The sequence below is a fragment of the Canis lupus genome, chromosome 1, assembly GCF_048164855.1.
Source record: "Canis lupus baileyi chromosome 1, mCanLup2.hap1, whole genome shotgun sequence".
In the NCBI taxonomy this organism is placed as follows: domain Eukaryota; kingdom Metazoa; phylum Chordata; class Mammalia; order Carnivora; family Canidae; genus Canis; species Canis lupus.
The window spans coordinates 92,754,156-92,767,434 of NC_132838.1; the positions used below are offsets into that span (position 1 = coordinate 92,754,156).

Consider the following 13,279-nt stretch of genomic DNA (forward strand, 5'->3'; position numbering starts at 1 on the left):
AATAAATATACTGGGAGAAGAGCCTACAACACGCAAGTCATAACTGATTTTATTCAAAGCAATATTAGCTTTCCTATTGTAATAGTTTCCTATGGCTGCTGTCACAAATTGGCACAAACGTAGTGGCTCAAACAACACAGACTTACTATTTTTTAATGCTGGAGGTCAGAATTCCAAAGTGGGTCTTCCTGAGCTAAAATCAAGGTGTCGGCAGGGTTGTGTTTCTTTCTGCAGATTCTAAGGGAGAATTTCTTTCTTCCTTTTCCAGCTCCTTGAGGCTGCCCCCACCCGGGCTATGGCCTGCGTCCATCCCCAGAGCCAGCAACATCAGGCTGAATCTCTGGCTACATCACTCTGACTATTCTGCCTCTGTGTTCCACTTTTTAAAGACCCTTTGTGATCACCTTGGGGCCACCCAGACACTCCAGGATAATCTATCTCCTAATTTTAAGGTCAATGAATTAGTAACCTTAACTGCATCTGTAACCTAACATATTCATGGGTTCCAGGGATTAGGATGTAGACAGACATCTTTGGGAGCCCACGCTATTGCTTACCATGCATACCTAAGATATTTTGAATTTTTTTCTATTATTAGAGGAAACACACCCTCCAGATTAAGCTGATTAGAACACGGTAATTGCTTTCCTCAATTTTATCTTTTGTGTCCTTCCCCAGGGCGGGGTGGGATAGTACACAGCCATAAATTCATCTTTTATGGTATATTGGTCACTCAGGACATCTGTGTTTCATTTTTCATTTACAGACCTTCAATTTGATGTACAACTTTCTATCAGTCTGAAGGTTTTTTTATAGCATGCATTTCAAGCTCTAAGCTTGTGGAAACCACACACGTATACAAAATTTACCAGGATCAAAGAGCTAAAATGTGTTAGTAACATATATGATGGAAGTCATTCCAGACAAAAATGGAAATTGAAATTGAGGAAACCAAAAGCTATCGGAGAGTGGGCCAGAACAGCCCTGAGGCTCACATCCAAATGGAAGCCTATATGGCAACTCTAATGTCAAAGTTATACACTAAGATAGGGTACATACTGGTCTTTGGACAGTTTCATGAGGATTAACTTGTGCCACCAAACTATACCACAAGCAACCCCAAAGACCTCAGAAAGCCCACTTGTATCACTACCTGATGGCTACTCTTGCGAGTAGTCTTTACATAGATTCAGAATAAAGTGATGCTCTGATCTCATACTGCAGACCAGTTCTGCCAGCAGTGGCTAACTTTTGGTATACACATGTCGGGAAGAAATTCTGGATGTATGTGTACATCTTTCCAGTTTCTGCCAATGAATTGTTTGCTCTAGGAAAGAGATCTCTAAGCTGTCATAGACACTAAAAGCAGATAACTGTAAAATTCTTCTGAAGTGGTTTTTATCTCAGAGTTGGAATAAGATGTCTCTTTGGGACTGACTTTTACTTTTTAGCTTGAATAAATTACACATATATAGTAACTGTATATATAATACATTCTCTCCCCATGTCACAAGACCTTTTACTCATTCCTACTAGTTAAAATTTGACACAAGTCTAGTTATTATTATCTAATTATGTTTATACTTCTTCCCTAATATTGCCATTTTTTTCCTAATTGACTTATTTCTGTCTTCTATTTTGTTGGCGGTGTTTTACAAAGCATTGAATTAGTTTGCCTCTGATTACCACTTTGGCTCCATCCCAAAGAATGCTGTTGGATTCTTTGTTAATTCCATGAATCATTTGATTCAACATTCAAAAATTGTCTACAGGCTTTTCTCCCCCCTCACAATATAGTTTTATTAAAGTCTTCACATGTCTTTTACATTATCTGTTTTATGCATTTCAACTTCTAAGCTCACCTTTATATGGTCAAGAACACGATGGTCTAATTGTACGCATTATTACTTGGATTGTCAGTGCCAAATCAATATTTAAAAATCTAATCTAGGGATCCCTGGGTGGCTCAGTGGTTTGGTGCCTGCCTTCAGCCCAGGGCGTGATCCTGGAGTCCCGGGATCGAGTCCCATATCGGGCTCCCTGTGTGGAGCCTGCTTCTCCCTCTGCCTGTCTCTCTCTCTGTCTCTTATGAATAAATAAAATCTTTACAAAAAAATCTAATCTGGAATAGAAGGCAGTCAAATATAGTCTCTCCTGAGACACATAGCTATACACATAGCTTCAGATCTATACCCACCTTGTAGGAAGGAAATGGAACTAATAAAAATCAGGTACCTGGTATGTGCCAGTCTGCCCATCCACTCCATCTACCTACCTACACCTACTTACCGATGCCTAACTGCATACCCACCTAATTTTATTTTCACAACAGCCTTGTGAGGGAATGGTCCTCATGCTTATTCTGTTGATGAGAAAACTAAGATAAGGATATATGTAACTTGCCCAGGTTGCAAAGGTATTAGATGGGAAAACAAGCAGCACAGAACAGGAGGAACCACAACAGATCTGGAGCCAGCCTGTCCTGGGTTTGAATCACAACTCCACCACTATCCCCTATGGGATTCTAGACATGTCACTCATCTAATCTTAGATCTCCTTTTTTAATGAAATAGACAGCCTACTGTCTTCAAAACTCAGTTTTCAAATATTAGCAATAAAGTCTTAGAATTCCATGCAACCATGAGGCCATAAGATAGTGACTTCAAATAAAATGCCTCTAGTTGAGTGGGGCTACCAGGTGTGCTGCCTGAGAATGGAAGTGTTCCTTAGGCCCTGACTTGAGGGCTTGATGTTTATGACCTCAATCTAGGGTTGAAGGTGAAGTCAGTTATGTGCTGATCAAGGACTTAATGACTCACACAAGTACCAAGAGAAGGGCTGTCCTAAGCATGGATGGTGTGTGTGTGTGTTTAGCAGAATCGAGATGATTACATCATGAGAAATAGCTGATGAGCTCAGGCGACTATCAGCATGTAAATCCTGCCCTAAAAGTTGCTTCTCTCTCTGCTCTTCTGAGAAGTCAACGAAGGAAGAAACAGACAGCTTTAAAGCTTTCCCTCCATGGAAGCAGCAAGATGGTTCACATGCAGATTTGGAACTTCCTGACCTAACTCTAATCTTTCAACATTCTATACTTAGCTTGAACTTTGTAAAGTTCTGAATTTTATAAATCTTACATAGCTGGGCAATCTCCTATGATAGTTCTATTAAATGAAGTTAGTAGAACTTAATCACAAGGGGCACCTGGGTAGCTCAGTTGGTTAAGTGCCTTCAGCTCAGATCATGATCCCAGGATCCTGGGATCAAGCCCTGCATTGGGCTCCTTGCTCAGCAAGGGGGTCTGCTTCTCCATCTGCCCTTCCTCTTTACTCATGCTCTCTCTCAAAATAAATAAATAAATAAATAAATAAATAAATAAATAAATAAATAAATAAAATCTTTTTTTTTTTTTTTTTTTTAAAGAACTTAATCACAAAAGGATTAGTTAGTGGCAACTATTTTGAATGTTTGAGATGGTGGAGAGAAAGGTCTTGAAAATTCAATCATAAGGGATTTCAGAGAATTATGATTTTCTAGAAACGTCTTCCAAATGAGAACCAAATTAATCAAAGCAGTGTAGGTAATGAAGTAAGAACTAAGCTTTAGTTCCTTTTGATGGAAAAAAGTAGTTTTAACAACAGGAACATTTAAGAGTACCAATAGGCCAAACTGAGAAGAGCTTCTGTCCTGAGCCCCACACTATGGAGAGCCCTGCCCTGGCCATGTCTATGTCAATATTTTCTGAGTGGATCCAGGAGGAGCCTGAGAATTTTACCCTTAAACTCAGCCTTCTTAGTTGTGATCAAGACATCTTTATCAACCTCAGCGGATGGAAGAGATTCTACTTACAGTTTGACTCATAACTTTCTAAATGTTTAGACATACGGGTACCACAGACCTTGCAAATATTAGGGTTCAGCCTGGAAGCATATCCTTATGTGAATAAAACCGTGGGTTAAAAAGAAAGAACTCTGGTGCCTCTAACTTAAGACAGACTTCATTGAAGGTCACATTTGTCATCTAAGAGGAAATCTTGGCATTGGTTTATTATGTGAGAGAAGTACTTTTTTAAGATTTAATTTATTTGAGAGAGAGAGAGAGAAAGAGAGTCAGCATGAGGGGCAGAGGGAGAAGCAGACTCCCCACTGAGCAAGGAGCCCGATGTAGGGGCTGGACCCTGGGACCCTGGGATCATTACCTGAGCCAAAGGCAGAAGCTTAACCAACTGAGCCACCCAGTCAGTCACCTGAGAGGAGGACTTCTTGATTTTAATTATACCACCTCTCTACCTCTCTTTTTAGAAATTATTAACTGGACAGACTTTGGGGGTGGGGACATGGAAACATGTTTTCTCTATACCAAGTAGTGTGAATCAGGTTTGAAGTGCTTGTAGTATCAAAACACCTGACCCAGATACTTGTAGAAAATCTCTCACATTTACGAAAGTGTATTTTATGATGAATAGCAGAAAACAACTCCTGTGAATTGAGGACCTTGTGGTCTCCAACAAAACCTATTTCTTTATCTGAAGCCCATAATCACCATCATCATCCGTTTGTAAGCAAAGCCACCAGGACAGTGGCCAGGCCAGAGCCACCTGAGCAGGGCACGGGATAACAGAGTGTAGCACAGAGGCCAGCAGAGGGAGCTGTCACGCTTAATCTCTGCCTTCTACGCCTAGCTAGCTCAGCATTTGGGGACACCGTTTGGGTCCGTTTGTCCGTTTGGGGACACCGGGCTCTTTCCTAAGCAAAATGTGCCAAGATTTGTTTCCTGACGTGTCCAATGACCATTTTAGTTCTTGAAGTATGTTAAGAATTCTCCAACGATTTCATACTCTTTTCCCACTTCCAAACTCTTCAGGAACACTAATCTCTGGTCAAAAAGCACCTCTGAATGCCCAACTTGATGGAGGAGGTCTCTGAAATGTTGACTGACGCATCCTGGGGAGAAGGAGAACTTCTTGGTCTCATTTTATTTTCCTGATAAAAGAATCCAATGTGTCAGTCGTGAAATCCAATGAGAAGGTCTACAAATTGGTAGTCTGTCTTTCCATCATTCTTTTGTACTTCCTTTCTTGAGTGAGCATGTTTTGAACACCTGTAGGAGGACTGTGTGTAGACCATGGTTATAAGCAAAAGTCCATTCCCTCAAGAGGTTACAGCCCAGAGCAAGCAAAAAGGAAACTGAGCAGAGGTTGCTAATGAGCAGGGATCCCAGAGTGAAAGGCTGTGGCCCCAGGCAGCTGAGTCAATAGGTGCTTTCCTCAAACACAAAGAGAGAAAGGAACAGAAAGACAAACCAGGAAAGAGGAGGAGAGCTGGGAGAGCTCTACAAAGCCAGTTCTTAGCAACTTGGGGATGAAGGTGTGGAAGAGAGGGTCATCCGTGTCTCTCCTCTGGGAGGTCACTAGCGTCATTTATTTTCAAGGTGTCAGAACTGTGCTTACGTAGAGAAGCAGATTTACAGCTAAAAGCAAACTATAGATTCCAAAATAATGATTTTGACTTAGGTCTGGTCTGTGGGTGGATTCGGAGGCGCTGCAGGGTGTAATTTGTTGGTGGTGTTGTTTCCTGGCAGATTCAGCCTTCCAACTGCAATTTCGCTTAGACTAATATTCCCGTTAGTTTGCATATTCTAGACATCTAAAGAACAAAAAGTGGGAAGGGAAAGGGTGGTAGGACGATCAAGACGCATCCTGTAATGCAGAGGAAAGAGGCCCTGGAACAAAATAATGAAAGCTTACCCGCTAGGCATCTGGTGTGTATGTTGTGGTGAGTGTGCATGTATTTGGGGGAGGTGAATGGCACAGATGGAAATAAATTAGTCCCCATTTGAATCTGTCTGCAAACAAGTTACACGGTGAAAAATTAAAACGTGTACTGAACCCATTTGGCGCTCTGGGGCAAGACCCACTTTTCTACCACTTGGTAGTTAGTTCTGCTTTGGGGAAAACTTTCAACCTGTCTTCCTCGCAGGTGAAGTGGGGGGTAGGGGGTGCAGACACTAACATCTTTTTGCAAAACAATTCCTCAACACCCATTAATTAAATATTAGTAAACATTAATAAGCTTTATTAGAACAAAAAACAGTATAACTTTCAACAAGTATTCATGACTTTTTCTAAGCCACTGCTGTTCCAAGATGGAACTTTTTTCTGCAAAGTGATTTTAACCTGAGATACAATTCATTCGTTTTAAAATATCCTATAACAAATCTATTATTCCACAGGTACATTTTCAGTGTATTCCCTGGTTGCACAAGAGTAATATTCACTGAAATTTATTTTTCATTAGTTTGATTTTACCTTAAAAATCTATGCTTATTTACCATGATTACACTTCTACCAAATGGAACTTTTTCACTCAACTTTTATTCTAAAAGCTTGCCTTGTGAATTATTATTGCTCTGGTCCAATTTTTAGGTTTTGAAGATTTTTTTTTTCCCTTTCTACTTTGAGTACATCAACTTTGATAAATTCAAGACATTTTTCTTTTGATGGTATATTCTTAAGGGTTCTCCATTTTTTCCCCTAAAAACTACTACTAAAACATCATTTTTTCCGTATTGATATTCATATTTGAACAACTGAAGCATCTTTTGGTTCCTATTTTTTACTTCAAAAGATTGGTTATATAGATGGCTTAGATGTAATATTAAATAAGTATAATTAAATTATGACAGAATTTAAATACATTTAATAAGTTAAATATAAAAATATCACAGAAAATCATTTTATGAAGCATTCAAATTTACAGACTCAGTGAATATATTAATGGACTATGTATATTTTAAGGAAATAAACTTCTAAACAGATTCCAAATAGTCATAAAATTCAAATAAAATGATAGTTTCCTGCTCAATTTTTGTCAAGGCCACACAAAAGCCCTGATTTTTAGAAATTTTTATTTAACAGGTGTGCAAACAGATGCAACTTGTTTATTTTCTTCATACTTTAAAATTTCACCACTCCCAGAGAGTCTCTGGGTATATTTATATATATTAAAGTTCAAAAAATTACATAATTTTAGCAGCAAATAAATTCTGTTTCCTTTTTATCATCCAGGCAAAAAATATAATCATGAGACTCTGGAATTGCACGTGCTTTAAATAACTTGCTAGTCAGCATTACTGTGGCAGCAGACTGACATTTAGAAGAAAACGTGTTGGGGTGGGATGCTGTTTCTGTTTCATTTGGGGGTGCTGTTATGTGGTGGTCTTTATATCAACAACTGATACGGTAGTGTAACAAGGCATGCAAGGGGATGCAAAAATACCGGTTTTGCACACCTGTATACTGTGTTTATATGTAAAACATGAATTGGTCTCTCCTGCCTGTACAAAAAATGTAAACAATGTTAATCTTAAAATTTGTTGATTTCTCATTAATGAAGATATATTAACTGTCCCTAAGTCACTTGAAAAAGAAAACCTTTCCCCTTACTTTGGGATCTAGTTGGCTGTCTGCTTCCTCTCTCAAATAAAGCACACATAAGGCAGAACCACTGTCTGGCCAAGTTTGGGTAAGACTCCCAACCGTTCTTGCTCCCATCTAGCCTATCCTGCAGCAAGTCATAAGCACGGTGGATTAATGGCAAGAACTCTGGGGTCAGGCTGCTTGGTTTGGGCCTGACTCACAACTTCGCGGTGGTGTGACCTTAGCGAGCTATTTGATGGCTCTGGGTCTCAAGTCATGGTTTGTAAAATATATATTATTTTATACATGGATAATCGTATTCATTCATAGGGTTGTTCTGAATTGTTAATATGCATAAGGCGCTTAGAAGAGTGCTCTGCACATAAGTAGTATGTGAGTGTAGTCTTCACCTGAAGTTTTGGGCTTTCTTTCCTCATCCAATCCTTTCCTCATCCAATCCTACCTCTTCTCTACTGATGGTGTGTATTTGGACCCCCTGGTGCTTGATCCTCAGATTTTCCATGGAAAGTTCCCCTTGGTCACACTCCCTTCCAATGCAGGCAGGACCTGTGTGCACATCTCCGTACAACCCCTACTCCCAAATTCTAACTTCACATAGTTAACTCCTTTTGCCCTCTCAATCTCATGTCAAACATCACTGCTGGGGGAAAGCCTTCCCTGGCCCTCCTAGGCTAGCTTAAGGCCTCCTGCTTCGAATATTCCTATTTCTCTAATTTTAAAGCTCAACAGTTATGTGAATATTTAGTACATATGAATCCCTGACTAAAATGCAAGCTTCCTGAATGCAGGATCAAAATTCATTTTATTCATCACTATAACCCAATCATTATAGCACTTGGTATAGTAGGTGTGTAAGAAATATCTGTTACATAAATGAATAAATTAATGTTGGAGATGAGTCTGAGACTCAACATAAGTGAACAAGATTTGCCTAAAATTATACCATTAAAAATGACAAAATTGTCAGGAGAATGAGATTCTCCTGCCTCAATGACCTCCATTATTTCTAGGGCATTAAATCTTTACTTACACATATCATACAAAGAACCATGTGATTTAAGTACAGTGCAGGTTCTAGCATGAAAAGTAAAAGTACAGATCACAGAGAACAGGAGTATCTAAGGTAGTTTGGAGGAACTGGGCCCCCCTGAGGAAGTGATATTTAAGACGTGAAGCAGGAGTTACAATGAGCAAGAGGAACTGGGCAGAAAGTTCCTGATAGAAAGAACCACTTATGCAGGAATACAATGATGAGCAAAGCTGGGTGAATAAGAACAGAGAAAAGACCACTGTGATTGCAACAAATGGCACAGGAAGAGGGAGGCTGAGGTTAATCTGAGGGGCAGGGCCAGATCAAGCATGACCTCGTGTACCAAGGAAAGAATTTTGTTCCTCAAGTAACAGGACAGATTACTACTGATAGGGTCTAAGTAGGGGTAACATGACCAACTCTGCACTTATGTAAGGTGATACTGACTGCCCTAGGGGAGGTTTGGGAAAGAGCAGACTTACTAATTGGGTGGACATAGGGGTCAAGTCAGAAAGTCGTGTAAAAGATGATGCTCAGATGTCCAGCATGATCAACTGAGAATTATGGTACCATTTACTGAGAAAGAGCCATTAGCAGATAGATCAAGAGTTTAGTTTCATTAAGTATGTAATAGGCTCTCAATAAATAGTGAGAACTATTATTGTGTTTGTGATTGCTGTTGTTATTGATGACTGAAAACCAATTGCTCCAACTGAGGGTAATGGTGACTTCTATGGATTTCAATGGATTGGGGTCTGAGGTGTTGTTCCCACTGTGTACAGTCACTTCTGGACTTGGTGTTTGGGAGGAGGGATCACCTAGGGGCAAATGCAGCTGAGCCTCAACATGGAAAAGCCTTTTGGACCTCCAATCTGATTTCTCGGGTAGGCGTAGGATAACATGGGAGTAACACATGAGAAAATAGCCTTCTGTTTTCTTGAATTTCCTTTTCCTTTTCCCAAGAATCAAGAAATTTTAGATACGAAAATATGACCATGACCTCCAGGTCTATAATGGCCAACAGATCTATGAGGCCACCAAGGTTGTATGAGGAGAACAAACCTATAAAATTAGTCTTGATTGGCCTGGGCTGAATAATGGGATGAGTGCAGACAACTCAAAGGACTGTCCTATCATTTGGGTAAGGAGAGATGAAGCAAAGAAATCAAGAGGTGTGCTTAGATCTTTTGATTTACAGAAGGTATTTTATACCTCATTTTCTAATCTAGATTTTATTCCTATCATATCTTGACCTCAGGTGGGAAAGCATCATACTCATTTACACTGTTTACATAAAGTAAAAAAACAAAACAAAACAAAAGAACGCCTCTCAGCCTGGTTAGTTGGCAGTACTGACTATAAGAGACCCTATCTTAACCCTGGTGAGTCAGCGCTGCTTATATAAGTGTGTGAGGTGCTTGCTGAGTCCTCACACGGTGTGACGGCTCCACTGTCCTTGTACCCTCAAGATGCAAAGACCACATGTCAGGATTAGCTACATGTGTTCATCAGAATCCCTGTTATCATTATGCTGACCACCTTGTTCAAGAAGTCCCAGAACATATGAGGTGGCTGGCAGATGTGTGAAATACACTGAAAGGCATGTCTGTTTCAGAAGTTGGGAGTGCTGACTTGAGAAATGTTGCAGTACTTAATCTCTATGCCAACTGGGCATTTTGCAACCAGGCATCTGTAAGACAACTACTGCAAGGGGCAGTAAAGGAAGGTCAAATATAAGAAAGTCCAGATTGTTTTAGTTCTACAAGGTCCTGCCTATCGTCTAAAAGCTTTAACAATCCTTGCTTAATCTTGCACATATTATATATATAACTGGCATGACTTAAGCACAATCACCATTAAGGAACATCACACAAACACATACAGATCAGCACACAACAAGGGATTTTAAGGAGAGGGTAAGAGGAATCTTTTACCCAACATTCTGAAGTTTGACATGGCTTTTATTTATATGAGAACACTTATAAAGCTCCTTGAGATATTTTAATATATTTTTAATTTATACCTTTATTATCATATTTATTAAACTAGGAAAAGCATCTAGTATTTACTTTGACTTTTTAAATTTAAATAAGCACATATGAACAGCTTCCAAATGAACTTGTCTTCTTTATTGCTTCGGGTCATTTGTAATATTCTGTGATTTGGTATAATCTAGCAAGATCTGAAGGACCACCCCCCAATTCAGTACAACAAAATGAGCTAGTGGGGATTTACTTGGGCATTTCTGCATCTATCCCTCATCATATTAACTGCTCCTTGTGTACATTTACTTCAGTGTTAGCTTTTTGAGACGTGTTGAAAATAAGACATTTTTGTTTTCTATCTAAAAATTCTGAAGAGGATGTTTTCTTTTTCATATCTTCTGCAATTAGAAGCCTGAGTGTGAAAATCAGAGCCTGAGTATTCCAAACAGGTCTCCACCACTAACTAGCTACATAAACATTTCATCTGTGTCCTAGGCTTTTTCCATCAACCTCAGATACTCATCTGTGAAAAAAAGGATAAAGTTGTACCTGTCTCAAAAAGTGTCCAGAGCTTTGTTACATATAAAGGACTTTGAGTTGTGCCTGGCACCTAGTCAGTGCCCCAGAAATGTTAGCTATTGTCACCATCATCACTGTTACTATCCTTCTGAAATAGAATCATTTCTTTTGTTCCTGGGCACTTGGACAAAGCCTACAAGAATACATGTTAAACTTTTCCTTCTGTATTCCAAGCCCTTTGCCTTATCAGCAGCATCAATCTTACTCACTTTCCATTCAATAAAGGTTTTCTCAGTCCAGTGATTCTCAAACTTTTCTTTTACATAGACACCTTTATAATATATTGAAACATGCCAGGAATTTTCACATGATATAATATATAATTTTAGAATCTTTTAATTAAAAATTACATATAAACAGAGGGATGTGAGGACCCCCCTACAATAACTCCATAGCCCCGCAGGGTCTTCATCGGTGAGGAACCATCACTTTAATCAATAAATAATATATTTAAATTAAAATGAAATTCAGTTCCTTTATTCAAAGCCCCATGAGTCACAGCTCTTTTGGCCTCTCTTACCTCGCCCATGACTGCTATGGGTGTCTCTCCTGTTGCCTGAGCAACACGATGTTCTACTAAGTAGAACATATACTCATCGTAGAGTAGACGGATCAGGTGGAAGGAGCCAAAGCTAGCAGCACTGCGTAAGGTTAAGTCCCGAATAACCATTGAGCTGTTTCAAGAGAGAAGACATATATGCAGCCAGTATTAGTGACCAGGATGAGAGTTCAACCTACTTTTCCTCCTAAAAGAAGTTAAGCCAGAGGGTCAAAAAGGCTGGTGTACCACACAACCTGCCATGGAATAATTTCATTACTGAAAGCAGTTGGCTCAACTCGTTTAAATAGGGTGGTTAAAGAGGGCCCCCTTAGCCAGCTTTGGTTAGATCCTTATCAGATCTAGACAGATCTTTGCTGGGAAAAACCATCTTACTGTTATAGGTGAGTCTTCTGATTCTATTACTCTCACAGATGGGACCAGAACTAAATTAAAAAAAAAAAAAAAAAGATTTTTGAAACACTGACAATTCATCGCCACCATAAGAAAAAGCAACTCAAAGTGACAATCTTTTTTGATGGGTAAGCAATGTGTCACCACCTCTTGGTGATAATAACTTCGGATGGACACTTTGGAATAAATAGGTATTTGTGCCATACAAAGATTGCAAAATATACTAAGTAATGTTCCCAGATGTGGCAATAGAGAATGTACACGAGTATGTACAGGGATCCCTGCAAATCCTATTAGAAGGTAAATTTATTAAGTGATTCCAGTTTCTTACTGATGTCCATTTAAATTAAGATGATTTTCCATTGGAAATAAGTATAATAAAAATAATTAAGAAATGCCTATCTTTGAAAAATGTGAATTTATAAAATATGATACCAAAATATGATTATTAATACTAACAATATACTCTATTATATTTAAAATGGAAAGCAGTTCTAAATAAAATTTTGTCCTCACTGAAGATGTGCCAGTCTTGGAGCTTGTTCATGTACTTCAAACCTCCTTATTATTTCTAACTTAGAGTCAGAGTCGGGTGTCTCTGTGTGTGTTTCTTATCACTTTCATTTCATGGTCTTTTCTAGAGATTTTTGGCCTAGAAGGGCTAAAACAGCTATTATATTCTTAGATAGGTGGAAGAGAGAGGATCTCACAAATGTATAGGCTGATATTCCCAAAGCCTGCTTTGCAATGAAGAATTGTAAAATGTCAGGCAGATGGAAAAAGACTGTACTTCTCTTTTCTGTTTCATTGTCAACTTTATTTATGTAGAGGCTATTAATATATCAAATTCTATACATCCAGTTTCACAAGTGGCAGATGATCATGGTACATCTGAAACTCTAAGCCCTACATTCTGATTCTGGCTCTTCATTAATTCTCTGTCGACTTCAAACAAATCACTTCCCTGAGACTGTTTCTCTTCTTGGGTGAAAATAAAAGCTATGGTCTTGGTCTCACCTAATGTACAGGATTATTTTAAGGATGTGCAATAAACTTATGAATGAACAGATCACTACTTAAACATAAGTGGTTATAATTATACAGAACAGGAAGAGATGAGCTTCTCATTCTCAGTTGGTTGTAGCAGTAAGAACAGGAGGTTATTATATGATGATGGCAGCAGACCTCTCATTAGTGGACTTATTTGTTAAAGAGAAGGAGAAGCAGGAGTTTAGAGTGAGATAGACTCATGTTAATCACAATGTGATCTTAATCGTAAGCACACCATTCAACAT

General features: G+C 38.9%; 1 protein-coding gene across 40 annotated transcripts in view; it reads right to left on the minus strand.

Moving 5' to 3' along the window:
• RFX3 (regulatory factor X3) overlaps positions 1-13,279 on the minus strand; it is a 288,425-nt gene that overhangs the window by 16,782 nt on the left and 258,364 nt on the right. For all 40 annotated transcript variants that reach the window (XM_072839758.1, XM_072839754.1, XM_072839975.1 and 37 more), the window contains one exon: positions 11,553-11,706. In XM_072839758.1, coding sequence (XP_072695859.1) covers positions 11,553-11,706 — 154 coding nt within the window. The remainder of the gene's footprint in view (positions 1-11,552; positions 11,707-13,279) is intronic.